This window comes from Myotis brandtii, unplaced genomic scaffold (assembly GCF_000412655.1).
Source record: "Myotis brandtii unplaced genomic scaffold, ASM41265v1 scaffold397, whole genome shotgun sequence".
NCBI classification, from domain to species: domain Eukaryota; kingdom Metazoa; phylum Chordata; class Mammalia; order Chiroptera; family Vespertilionidae; genus Myotis; species Myotis brandtii.
The window spans coordinates 3,504,296-3,517,820 of NW_005365229.1; the positions used below are offsets into that span (position 1 = coordinate 3,504,296).

At 52.9% G+C, this 13,525-nt stretch overlaps 1 protein-coding gene across 1 annotated transcript; it reads left to right on the forward strand.

Moving 5' to 3' along the window:
* Positions 1 to 298: 298 nt before the first annotated feature.
* Positions 299 to 11,235, forward strand: LOC102248052 (chromosome unknown open reading frame, human C16orf89). Its single transcript, XM_005872927.2, has 8 exons — positions 299 to 543; positions 1,941 to 2,090; positions 3,115 to 3,265; positions 4,454 to 4,571; positions 5,779 to 5,914; positions 6,567 to 6,671; positions 8,245 to 8,331; positions 10,907 to 11,235. The coding sequence occupies exons 1-8, from the start codon at positions 339 to 341 to the stop codon at positions 11,068 to 11,070; spliced, it is 1,116 nt and encodes a 371-aa protein (XP_005872989.1). The 5' UTR covers positions 299 to 338; the 3' UTR covers positions 11,071 to 11,235.
* Positions 11,236 to 13,525: the final 2,290 nt, after the last annotated feature.

Genomic DNA, 13,525 nt, shown 5'->3' on the forward strand with positions numbered 1-13,525 from the left:
TTAAAAACAACAGCTTTGCATTTCAGTATTTGGGGATTTCTGCATTGTAATTGCAGTTGCTAGATCAAACATGCAGCTTGTGGGCCTGGAGGCTCCGGTGAGAATGAAAGGGTGGGAGCTCCTCTCCCCAGCCTTTGGCCAGCTGGCTCCACACCCAGTCCTGGCCTCACTGATGTCCCTCCAGAGCCCTTGCCCAGGCCACCCCAGCTGCTGGGTCAGCCCTGCCCAGCCACTTGTCTGCAGCTCTGCAGGGGGAGAAGGGGGAGGAGGCAGGAGGAGGGCGTGGGGCGGGCTGGCCTGGGCTGAAGCGCTCCACAAGCCTCAAGCAGAAGCCAGCCATGTCCAGCCTGGGGCTCTTGCTCCTGCTCCTGCTTCTGGCGCGGCCGCTGTCATCCTCCTCATTGCCACCGCTGGACACCCCAGAGGGCAAGGCCACCATCGCCGGCCTCGTCCTCTCGGCACTGGAGAGAGCCACCTCCTTCTTGGAGAAGAGGTTGCCCGAAATCAACCTAGACGGCGTGGTGGGGTTCCGGGTGCTGGAAGGTGGGTGTGCTCTCGTTCCCCTGGACTGGCCGCCAGGAAAACCAGTTCTCAGCCTGTCACCTGCCTGCTCTGTGACCCTGGGACCTGGCCACCTTCTGGCTTGATGATTAGGAAAGGGGGGATTTGCTTCTTTGGGGTGTCTGGGGGCCCTGCTGTTATCAGATATTTTAGAAGCAGGGAGGATTCAAAGGCCACACGAGAAAAGATTAGGAAAGTATTGTTTTCCCGGGAGGAAATGATCCACTTGACAGTCCCTCCGGATATGCCATGAACAAGGTGGGCAGAGGGAGTGTACCTTCTGAAGGGGTATTTATGGGAGGGTGGCCATGGACAAAGCACCCCCAGCCCCAGCACTCCCTACTTCCTGTCAAAGCCACCAGGAGGCTCTGAGAAAAGAGCCAAGTGTTTGTTCAGCTTTGAGAAATATAAGATCCCGGAGGAAGGAATTGGAGACAGGCCAAGGCAAACAGGTAGACACCCTCAACACACAATAAGTGGCAGCAAACCCTTCCCCACAGGCCGCCCTAAGAGACAGCCAACGGGGTGTCAGCCTGGGGCTCTGGCTGGCCCCTGTGCCAAGTCAGTCCTCTGTGCACTAGTAAGTAGCCAGTGCAGCTTTCGGCCCACCAGGTCCCAGCGGGAGGAGGGGCTCTGGGACAAAGACATCTCCTCTCTTTCTGGCCACCACCCTTCTCTCCCACTCCTGAGGGGCCACTGCTAGTCAGCCCATAGGGCGCCTCTGTGAGAATGAGAAACAGGCAACCCCTTCCTCAAGTCACTTGACTGCCATCTGCTGGAAAATTGTCTTAATACATATACACGAACCCATGATGGGGACCTGTGTTGTCCTCACGCGGTGTACGACTTGCTCAACTGCACATGGTGGTTCTTCGCCCTGCAAGCTGAACCCTCCCTCACCTCTCTCTCCTGTATAGCCACTCTGTCTCCCTAATTAGCAGGAATAGCTAAACTTGATGAAGCCCTCACTTTGCACTATGGACAATGCTAAGTCCTCTCATGCATTAGGTCAGTTAATCCTTATAACCCCCTCCTTCAAGAAGGAAGGACTATCATTATCCCCATCTTACAGATGAAGAAAGTGAAGTGGAGAGAAATTAAATGACTCTCTGGTCACCCAACGAAAAAGCATTCGAGTTAGGATTTGAATCCAGGCCCACGTCCAGATCTCTCAGCCACCCACCACCTCCTGTCACTCTGGCTTCAACCCCGTGGCCCAGCTCAGCCCCACAGAGGCCTACTTCCCAATCAACTCAGCAAAGTCTTTCCCCTCAGTAGCTGGAGGAGGCAGAGGCTCAGTAAGCATTACCTCGCAGGGTCTTTTTCCTGCCCACACGGGTTGTCAGGTGGTGGAATGAGTGCTCTCTGTTCCCTCCCAGTGCAGCTGAAAGGTGTTCAAGAGGAGTGGGCCCGGGACCCCCGGCTGCGGCCGCAGAGCCTGCGAGTGGGGAAGCTGGCACGGGAGCTGGAGCTTCTCCTCCACAGATCCATCTCCTACCTCAGGCTCAGTGACCCCCGGTACCTAAGAGGTAATGGCATGGGGTGGAGTCCATTTCTTCAGGAGCACAGCCTCTGGGGACATGACTGAGATACCCTGGTGCGGCGCCTCCAGTACAAAGGGAGGGTTGAGGACGGCTGCGTCCTGTCGGCCAAGCGCGCCACAGGCTGGCCCTGGGGACTGTCTGTTCATCTTTGACTTCAGATTGAGACGACCTCTCCCACCCACATAGAGGGGGCGGAAAGTAGGGAACATGTCACCTCTCGTTTGTTCAGCTTGTGCCCAGGCTTGGGGACCTTCATCCTAGACCAGAGGGGGCGGGAGGTGGGAATCTAAATGCTAATTCAGCCCTTTGCACAGCAAATATTAGCATCTCGCTAGCATCTGTCTCGTGCCCTATAAAGCTAGGAGTTCCTTCTCCTGGTCAGCCTTGAGTTGACCTACGAAGGGCCGCATCCCATGAGCCTGGCCTGGACTGCTCCAGGGGCTATAAGACCAGCCCATCATGCTCCTCTGATCCTGTCTCCCAGGCCCACAGCTCCTGCCAGGCCCTGCTGCCCGTGACCCCAGCCCAGCCCTGCCCAGCCCTGGCCTCCCTCTGCGGTGGAGATCCTCCATCCTCTCCCAGGCCGGGCCCCTGAGACCCTGCCAGCTCATGTCACTCTAGAGAAGCCCCTTGGCTGGGTATTTCTGATGTAAGAGCTTCACTTTCTCTCTGAACTGTAGGAACCAACTAACCCTTTTTATCTGTCTCAAGCTTCCACAGATGCTGTGGATTTAGCCAAAGCCAGTCCCAACATTGTTCTAGTTATTTTTATGGTGCTTGTTTTTGTTGTTGCTTGTTTGTTTCTTAGAAAAAGAGCCTCCTGAGTATTTCAAACGCAACGCCCAACCAGCGGGCAAGGCTTAGGTCCTGAGCAGACACCATGTGGTCGGGGCTGCCCAGGGAGGATCACCCAGGTCCTGGGCTCTGAGCCACAGGAGCCAGGGGGCGGTTGAGCACCGCTTGGCCCACTGCGCCTGGGGCCCTCCCTCCACCCCCTTCTTTCCGCCAGAGTTCCAGCCAACCGTCCAGCCCGGATTTTGGAAGCTCCCACACGTCTGGACACACACCAACACCTCCATGGTGTACCCCACGATCGAGATCCAGGACTCCTTCTCAGAGGAACACAGTGACATGTGCCTGGTGCAGCTGCTGGGAACCGGGTGGGCCCCCTATGCTTGCCCCCTTCCCGAAAACCCAAAAGTGCTCTCTCCCCCAGTCCTCCTGTCCCACTAGCTCCCCAAGTCCCCGGGTGTTTATACCAAACCAGGAGCAGCTTCCCCAGAGCCACCCTAACACCGCCCTCTCCCACCCCCAGCACATCTGAGTTGGCCACACTCTCCACCCACGCTGCCAGCTTGGTCCAGCTACCGCCACCGCTGCAGGCCCACCCTCACCTGCTGACTGGTCTCCCCACACCAGAGGGATCTTGTCACAAACCACACTTGAAGCTTCCTGTTGTTCTCAGGACAAAGCCCTACCTCCTACCACCCTTCCAGGCCCCCAGGCCCTTCTGGTCCATCCTGAGAGGCACCCTCCCATTAGAAGCCTGTCCCGTTGCCAAGAACATGCCCCTACGGGGCCTCCTCCCACCCCATCCTCCCCACCCCTGTGCCTAAGTAACTGCTCACAGTTGAGGACCAGCTCCAGAACCTTCCCTGACCCCACTGCGCGTGCTGGCCTCCCATGATGGGCTGCCTCTCCTAACACCACGGGAGCCACAGATGCAATATACATTTGTTTCAAGGTTCTGTGTCCCCACCAGGCTGTAGGTCTGGAGAGCGGGACCCAAGCCTAGTTGAGTCCCCCATTTTGTCCTGCTGAGCCTTGGTCTCAGAGCATATCCCCAGGGCAGCCCTAGACGCAGGGAACGATGGGCAGAGGGCAGCAGGTGCTCAGGCCCCCATCCTCTCAGCATCCTTCCAAGAGGTGTGTGGGCCAGGACACAGCTGGGCTCACCGAGGGTCTGCCCTGTCCCCTCTCAGCCAGCGAGGGACCCACCCCTTTTGTCCTGTCTCTTTTATGGGGCAGGCCTGGAGGGGGACTGGGCATGCTGGGCCCAGACCCCAAGCTGTCTGGGTTCAGAGTTCCCATGGAGCAATGGGAATTTGCAGTCCCAGTGGCTCCTCCAACCCAAGACTGTTCCAGGTCACCTCCTTGTGCTGGGGGCACTGATTTAGCCAATCAAAACACAGAGACCTGTGTCTTATCCAGCAGCCCCTTGTGCCCAGCTGGGTGCCTGAAACCTACAGGGCTCTAGTAACCAGTGGGGCAATCAGGACCAGGGGAGGCTCCAGGCCTTGGACTTCCTTTAGGACACCCTCACCAGCCTGGAACCACCTCTCCCCCAGGACAGACAGCAGCCGGCCCTGCAAGCTCTCAGACTTCTGCAGGACCCTCATGACCAAGCCTGGCTGCTCAGGCTACTGCCTGTCCCACCAGCTGCTCTTCTTCCTCTCGGCCAGAATGGTGAGTGCTGAGTAGGCCTGGCCACACCCCAAGGGGGTGGAGGCTGATGAAAAGGGGCTCGTTGCTATGTGGTCTTGTATGCTACACCCTGGGAAAGTAAGCAGGTTTTTGGACTTGTGTTTCGGACAACCGGAAGGAGAAGTGAGAGTAGCCTGCCACCCACCAGCTATACAATCTAACCAACCTGGCTGGGGGCGGGGCAGAGGGGCTGTGGATTTGGGATTCTGTTGGACAGAGAGCTTTGCATGCTGAACTGGATCGTAGGGCATCAGGAAAATAAAAACAGTCAAAGAGAAGCAGCAGAAAGAACTCAGCAAATGCCAACAAATGGAAAAGGACTTAGACTGGAGTTGATAGTTGCTTCCAGGAGCTCAAATCAAGACCAAACCAGCCCCGCCCCACCTCTCCAGCACCCAAGCTCCTCCAAGCCCAAGAGCTCAAACTCTGCTAAATAATAACAGTGGTCATTTTAAAGCATCTATATTTCTTTATATAGAAAGGTAGGGCTCATTATCTCTATTTTTAAAATGTTATTAACTGTCCAGAGATATCATCTGAAAGGGGACTTGCTGGTTTTAACAGATTCTTTTATTATTATTTACTTGCAAACCGTCACGGACCAGTATTTTTGTAAATACAATAAAAAACAAATTACGAGGAACATTATTTTGACTTAGATTCGACAGGTAGAAAGTTGCCCTGACATTGCCGTAGAAGTTTCCAAAGCCTAGTCTCATTTCCTGTCCCCTCTCAGTAACCGAGGCCCACCCTCTGAGTAGCCCTGAAGCCGCCAGCCCAGTCTGGAATCAGAATGTCCTAACAGCAGCTAGTGGCTATAGGGTGCCCCCTTGTGCTGGGGATCCTGTCCCACACTTTCTAGTATATATCGCTCGCCAGTGTGAACGGTGCGCCCCTGCAGCTCCCAGCAGCATTGCCCGTTCCCTGTGAAGACCCTTGAGGCTCCGAAAGGTTAACCTGGCAGACCAAGGTCACACAGCTCCTAAGTGGCAGAGGACTCAAACCCAGATCTCTCTGAGCCCAGTGACTGAGCTCCATCAGACTAAGATGGTGGGGGAGAAATTCTGGGAAAAGGGGAAAGACCTGACCCAAAGGTAGCTACTTCAGGACCATCTCAGAACTGCAAGTCTTTTCCCCAAACAGATGGCACCCCTGTCACCTGTACCACCAACCTCCTTTGTCCCCGCAGAAGGGATGCACGAGGGGGCTGTTCCGCCAGAGCCAGCACTACATGGACCTGTTCTGCGCCAACATGATGGACCTGAACCAGAGGGCCGAAGCCGTCGGATACGCCTACCCCATCCGGGACATCTTCATGGAAAACAGTGGGCATTCCTCTCCGGGGACAGCGCAACAGGGTGTCCCTGATAACGGGCATATGCGCGCAGAGTAGGGCTGCCAGGGTGAGCAAATGGAAATACAGGATGCCCGGTAAATTTGAACTTCACAAAACAATGAATAACTTTTAGTATAAATGTATCCCAGACATGGCATGAGCTATACTTATTCTTAAAAATTGTAATTTGTTGTTTATTGGAAACTCAAATTTCACTGGGCCTCCTGTGTTTTATCTGCCACTGTTTTGACTGCTTCCTGTCCCCAAAGGCTGACCCAGTGACAGAGCTCTGGATGGATGGACTGCCTGCCCAACAGTTAGTCAGAGCCTCAGAGATGAGGCCAAAAGGGGGTCCTGGGTGGCCGCTTCTTGGCTTCAGTGTCCAGATCCCTCTCCTGATCCTGACTCTAGACTCGCTTTGAACAAGGATCTAAGTGGGAGGCAGGACCCAAGCCGGGAGCCCCTGCTCCTAATGCAGAGCCTCAGGGCTGCCTCCTGTCGGCCACTGTGTTGAGCACCCACCTCCTGGCACTGCCTGGTCCTGGTGGGAGGAGGCAGATGGCACTGCAGTGGCCTGGGGAGTGGGAGGAGGTGGACCTGTGGGAACAGGGCTGCAGAGGGTCTCCTGTGTTTGCTTCCAGTCATGCTCTGTGGAATCGGCGGCTTCTCCGACTTCTACAAGCTCCGGTGGCTGGAGGCCATTCTCAGTTGGCAGAAGCCGCAGGAAGGATGCTTTGGGAGGCCTGGTGAGCTGCCCTCCGGCCCTGGTTGGGAGCATGTTCTGTGCCAGATGGGGAAAGGGACACCATGGTGTTAGGGACACAAAGAGAGATCTGCAACACCCATATGCGCGCGCGCACACACACACACACACACACACACACGAGTGGACATGGGCTCAGAACTTTGGAAGCCAAAACTTTGCAGGACAGGAGGCAGTCATGTTGAAAGATGTTAGCCCCCTGCACCTGCATTAACAAACGCATTCCTTCAAGGAGTATTCCCTGAGCACCTACTGTGTGCCAGACACTGTGCTAGGCTCCAGATCAACTAGGGCACTGGGAAAAAGAGGCAGATCCTACCTAAACAAACCAATAGTGAAATAATTGTGAGTCCTGAAAGGGCTGTGAAGGAGACACAGGCTGAGAAGGGAAAGAACATCATGGAAGGTTCTTTAGGCGGAGTGGTCGGGGGGATGTCTGGGAGAGGTGACATAGAAGCAAAGGGTAGAGGATGCAGTCCCTTTCCAGCCATGTGATACTGGTCGGCTGGTCCTCATTGGAGTAAGTTGCTTTCCCTCTCTGAGCCTCAGTTTCCCCGTCTGTAAATAAATGGGCATAATTCCTTACTAAACTGTGAGGAGCAGGTATAACACATGTGAAACCACCTGACCTGTCTGGGTACGGAGGAGGTTCCCAATCCACGCTGGTGTCCTAAATGAAACTATTATGATGCTCCAAGAGGCACAGCTTTTGAAATAAGAGAGTCTGGTTTTGAAACAGAGGAGTTCAGGAAATGAATATTCTCAGGCTCCCAGACCTATAGATTCAGCAGGTGGAGGTGGAGCTGTGGAACCTGCATTTTAAAAATAATTTTTTTCAATTTATTTTTCAACTGCAGTTGACATACAATATCATATTAGTTTCATGAACCTGCATTTTTAAAAATATATATTTTATTGATTTTTTACAGAGATGAAGGGAGAGGGATAGAGAGTTAGAAACATCGATGAGAGAGAAACATCAATCAGCTGCCTCCTGCACACCCCCTACTGGGGATATGCCCGCAACCAAGGTACATGCCCTTGACCAGAATCGAACCTGGGACCCTTGAGTCCGCAGGCCAACGCTCAATCCACTGAGCCAAACCAGTCAGGGCGAACCTGCATTTTAAAAATATTTTTTATTGATTTCAGAGAGGGAGAGGGAGAGCGAAATCGAAACATCAATGACGAGAGAGAAATTATTGATAGGCTGCCTCCTGCATGCCCCCAACAATGGGGATCAAGCCCACAACCCCAGCATGTGCCCTGACAGGGAATCGAACCGTGACCTCCAGGTTCATAGATGGACGCTCAACCACTGAACCTGCATTTTTAATGCGCTCCTCTGGCCATTCAGATGTGGGTGAGAAATAGCAGTAGATGACAAATTTAGGCCCTGCGGAATGATCTGCAGACAGGTGCTCCAGGGAACTTCTGGAAGAGCCTCCAGATCCAAGAGAGGAGCTGAGTGGCTTGAGGTGTTGTAATTGGAGGCTATTCAGCACATAATATTTTAAAATCCATCTTGAGAAGTTCATCTTTCACTCTTCTCCCAGATACTGAAGAGGAGGAATTATCTAACGCCATTCAACACCAACAGCATTCTTCGAGAAGAGTAAAGAGGCGAGAAAAACTATTTGCAGGTAATAAAAATACCCAAGGGACCTTCTTGGCATGAAACGGAGATGTCCAGAAAGGAGGTGCACACAGATGGCCCTCGGTGGAAGGCAGGCCCAGCATCCCTGAAGGGGCTGATCGAAGCGCACTTGTGGTTGGGCGGAGAGGGGTGAGGCTAGGAGTCCCTGACGCCCTCCCCTTGGAAAATGGTGAGTCCAGAGATATTGTTTCAGTGAAAGGAGCACAAAAGAGAAGTTTCCGGGTAATACTGGAAAGCCACCGAGTTAACCCCTCTCCATCAAAGTCTAATCAGGAGAACAGAATCCACATGTGAACCTCCCCAAGAGGGAATTAAATGTAGGCAACTTTGCCTGCTGTTGGTGGGCAAGGCAGCCTGGGAAGTGTAGTTTGAAGAGGTCAGCGCACTGGGATTTGGAGCAATGAGGGGTAGGGAGGGAATCTGGGAGCCAGCACCCAAGTAACCAGCACAATCCCAGGGGCCACATGTCCTGGCGTCCCCAGCTTACACCAGTTTTTCTAGTGTCATTATGAATAGTGCCCCCTTTCCTCCCCAAAGCGTCCTGGTTGAAAAGGTAAGTTATGTGGTTAGCTCACCCATTCAGGGAGACTGAGAATAGGATATAACTATATTGGAAAGGAAAGAAAGGCAAAATATAACATGGAATAAAGGGGTGGGCAGAGAGAGGTAGAGAGGGAGGGAGAAAGAATAAAGAGAGGACTTGATTTCAATCTTTTTATTTTTTTAAAATATATTGTTATTGATTTCAGAGGGGAAGAGAGAGAGGAGAGACAGAAACATCAATGATGTGAGGGGATCATTGATTGGCTGCCTCCTGCATGCCCCACGGGCGGAGAGAGGTAGAGAGGGAGGGAGAAAGAATAAAAAAGGACTTGATTTCAATCTTTTTATTTTTTTGTATTTTTTAAAAATATATATTGTTATTGATTTCAGAGACGAAGAGAGAGAGAAGGAGAGACAGAAACATCAATGATGTGAGGGGATCATTGATCGGCTGCCTCTTGTACACCCCACACGGGATCGAACCTGCAACCCGGGCATGTGCCCTGACCGGGAATTGAACCATGACCTCCTGGTTCATAGGTTGACGCTCAACCACTGAGCCACGCTGGCCGGGCTCAATCTTTTTATTAATAAAAAATAAGTAATTGCAAGGCAAAACAGGAAGGGAAGTGGAGTAGCCAGCTCAGAGTAGATGCCCAGCGTACGCTGGGGGATGATTTCAGTAACTAAGCATCTCACCATCAACCCCACCACGGCCTCACACCTACCTGCAGGTAGACAAGAGAGGGAAGTGGCATCACACATGCAATGGGTCCATTTTACAGCTGCCCCCAGGGGTTGGGCAGGGCAAGGGACTCTCAGGAGACTGACTCCTCCAGGCCTCTGCCCTGGCTAGGCCTTCCTGACATGGAGGGGCAGGGGCTGCCTGTGGGGGGGTAGGGAGCCTGCTGTGCACACCCTGGGAGCTGGCTGCCTCCTAGAGACTGAGAGCTGGGGAGAGAGCTGGAGAAATTCAGAAGCCCTGGCCCTAACTCATGCCCCTGATGGTTGACCAGCAGCCTAGAAAACTGCCCAGGAGGGAGCGACGTGCTCCTTCCTTCATTTATGACGCACACCCATGGAGGTCAGGAGCACAGAACCTGAAGGCAGGCTGTCTGGGTTTGAATCCGCTTCTGCCTTTATTCACTGTGGGTATCACTCTACCTCTCTGAGCCTCAGTTTCCTCTGTAAAATGGGGACCAAACAGTGTGTCCTTCATAGGGCTGTTGGGGTTAATATCATATCATTGTGCAAAGCACTCCCCACGGAATTTGGTGTACGGTAAGCCACGGATAAGTGTGGACTGCCAGGGTGAGTCATTAGGTTCCTGGAAACCTGCACTCTCCCTCCCTCCAAGGGGCCTGGCTGGGGTTCTTCTCTTCTCCAAGTTTGTGAGAGGAGAGTAAAGTCTTCGCTCCTCCCACCTTCCCAGAAACTGAAGGTGAGCGGCCCACTCTGAGTTCATTTGAGTTCAGAGAACTAAAGAACATCTAAGGAGTTCCTGCTTCAGGCAGGTATCACATGGGACCCGCAGGCCCGAGGCAGCAATGAGGGAGGCTGTCGGGGTCAAGAAATGAACTGTGGAATTACCAGGGCTGGGAGCTCAGCTCTGCTACCTGCGCTTCAGTTTTCCCAACTGTAAAATGGGGCAATGAGGTGCTAAATGTTTCAGAGGGCCTTAGAGCAGGGGAAACAGGAAGGAGCTGGACAAGGGTGCATGTGGCCTCAGGTCAAATTCCATGGGAGGAGGCTGGAGCAGGAATCCCACCACCGAGTCACACCCCAAGACAGGGGCCTGGCTTTTGGGTCCCTGTATTACTAAGTCATTGGGAGGTATAACCTCCCAGATGGCTGAAGACATTTCTCTGGAGAAGGAAGCCATTAGCAGCCAACACACTCACAGCAGCAGGTGGGTGGGTGCCCAACCCAACTGCGGGCCCCAGGCTGGCTGGGGGAGCATCTGCAAAACACTCCGGATGGAACTGTGGCCCCACCCAGCACTCTGTCTCTCTCCCCAGATGGCTGCTCCTCCCACAACACAGCCATGGCCGTGGCAGCCCTGGGTGGCTTTCTCTACGCCCTGGCACAATACCCCCCAGCAAACGGAGAGCCGCGGCCAGCCACACTGGCACCACCAACGACCACTGACACCGTTGGCTCCAGTCCTGCCGCCCCAAGATGAAGCCCACGCCTTTAGTCCTTCCTTCCTGAAGTCCCGGGCCACACCCTGAGGAGGCAGCTGAGAGCAAAGCACCCCAGCTTTGTCCCCTCAGGGCACAGGACCAGGGGAGGGGGTCGGGATGGATCCAGGTGTGGCAGCAGGTGAATAAACTCAGAGTGCAGTTGAGTGGGGAGTTGAGCCTTCTTTCTCAGCCTTTTGGACAACATCTGGGACCGTGTTCTGAATCTTCAACCCACTCAGCACAAATGCTAGAGACCCATAAACTTGAGTCTGAAAGCAATTTGATCAGGTGTCAACGGTTGCATCTTCCCCCCTGGGAGAAATAGGGTCTTGAAAAATAATCGTGGCCTAGATCTCAAGATAAGAGCAGGAAAGGCAGCACATAAACTCTCTACATCCTGTGCAAAAACCTCTGCGATATCAGGTCACATCCTGTCACAGTCACATCATTTTACCAAAGGCTGTGTGGCACGATGGGAACCGCGTGTTCTGTGCCCTGGCTGCCTGGGTGCAAGTCCCAGTTCCCACTCATTAGCGCAGAGTCCCTGGGCAGGGTCATTTAGTGTCTCTGTGGCTCCGCGTCCGCTTCAGTTGGGATGATTAGTGCACCTACCTCAGTTTTGGCCTCACTGCTGTGAGACTTATGTTTGCAGAGGGCAGAGAATGGTACCTGTGACACAGTAAGTGCCAGGTAAGTATTACCTGCTACCACAACAGTGGCTACCACAAAGTGGAGATGTCAGGTGACGTGGGGACTTGTCCCCAAGCCCCAGCAGCTGACTGGTCAACATTTCTCTTATCCCAGCTTGTGTCTCTCCCCCCACGCTCTGCCTCCGTGTGAGCAGAGCCACACGTCAGCTGGGGCTCTGACAATAATCAAGCGTTTGAGGAAAGACCTTCCAGAGCCTTATTATGGGGCCAGGCCCTGTCTGCGGTGCCGATTTCAGGCTGGCATCAGATGGGCATCAAAATTAGATTCCAGGGTAGAAAAACCAGCTAAAAACCCAGTCCTTGGGCTGGAAGGCTCTGAGTCCATCTTGCTTTGCTTCACAGTGGGAAATCATAGCCCTGGCTGGTGTGGCTCATCTGGATGAGTGTCCTCCCATGCACCAGAACGTCACCGGTTCAATTCCCAGTCAGTGCCCTGGGTTGCAGGCTCAATCGATGTTTCTCTCTCACATCGATCTTTCTCTCTCTCTCTCCCCCCGCTGTCACTCTCTCTAAAATATAAAAAATAGACAAACAGCCCTCGCTGGTTTGGCTCAGTGGATAAAGCGTTGGCCTGTGGACTGAAGGGTCCTGGGTTTGATTCCGATCAAGGGCACATGCCCAGGTTGCAGGCTCGATCCCCAGAAGGGGGCGAGCAGGAGGCAGCCGATCAGTGATTCTCTCTCATCATTGATGTTTCTATCTCTCTCTCCCTCTCCCTTCCTCTCTGAAATCAATAAAAATATATTTTAAAAAAATACACAAAGTGGTAATCACTGCTGATCATCCTTATGTCACAATGTAGCCATATTTGAGGATCTGAATTAAAATACTCCGGGGAGGGGTGGAGTTCTTCTAAATCTTTCCTTCAGGAGTGTCCTCTGTCTACTCCTCTTTGCCGCTGTCCCTGGAAGCTTTCCTGAAACTGCTCTGAAGTTGTGCGTCAGGTCCTTTCACATTGCCTTGCAAACAAAAGTTAGCCAAGACAGGCACACAGCCAGACTGGGGAGAGGTGTGCCTCCCCTCCCGGTCCTTCCTGAAGTGGATGGATTAGTCAGGGACCTGACACCCATTCTTTTTAAAAGGCTTAAATTACCAAAGTGGGGGAGGGGCCTCTGGGAGAAACTGGAGCCTACAAGTCACCTTTAAGTGAAGCAACTCCTCAGGCAAAATGGGGAACCTTGTGAGTTAAGACTTCCTCACCTCAGTGTGAATCAGTTTGTGGGAACCAGATCTGAGAGAACAAAAGGAAGAGAAATCACAATTAGCAGGAGCCCAGATGAGCTCAAGCATCCACTCTTTCCCCTTTTTTCTCTCTGGGCGATTGTGCCTCTACTTCCCCCTCACACACCGCTGGTCAGGGGACTGAATCAGGCAACGTTTCACCAGCATCCTCTGCATTTCCCAGGACTTAACCTATTCCCTTTCTTCCACCTGGATTACCTGTTCTGCTCCTAGCCCCCAACTCAGTTACGATTTTATTTGACCTTTAAAATTCAACTGGAAGGTCACTTGTCCTATGAAATCTCCCATCCTCCCTCCTAACTCCCTATCTACTTCTTTTATATCCAGCTCTTTTGACATTTTATTCTGGCATTTATTTATGTACATGTCGATTTGTGGACGAAAGGGGCCACATGCTAACCTGACAAACTCAGGGGAGGCCTGCATGGCGGTCTTGCAAACTCAGAGACCTAAAGTAACCACAAAGGATGGTCTGAAATTAAACTTTAACTAAAAGCAATTA

Bases quoted from the DNA above. Each gene is read 5' to 3' on its own strand.
- LOC102248052 (XM_005872927.2), top strand. From the start codon at position 339: ATGTCCAGCCTGGGGCTCTTGCTCCTGCTCCTGCTTCTGGCGCGGCCG. The intron at 544-1,940 runs GTGGGTGTGCTC...GTTCCCTCCCAG, and splicing joins GGGGTTCCGGGTGCTGGAAG to TGCAGCTGAAAGGTGTTCAA. The intron at 3,266-4,453 runs GTGGGCCCCCTA...CCTCTCCCCCAG, and splicing joins GTGCAGCTGCTGGGAACCGG to GACAGACAGCAGCCGGCCCT.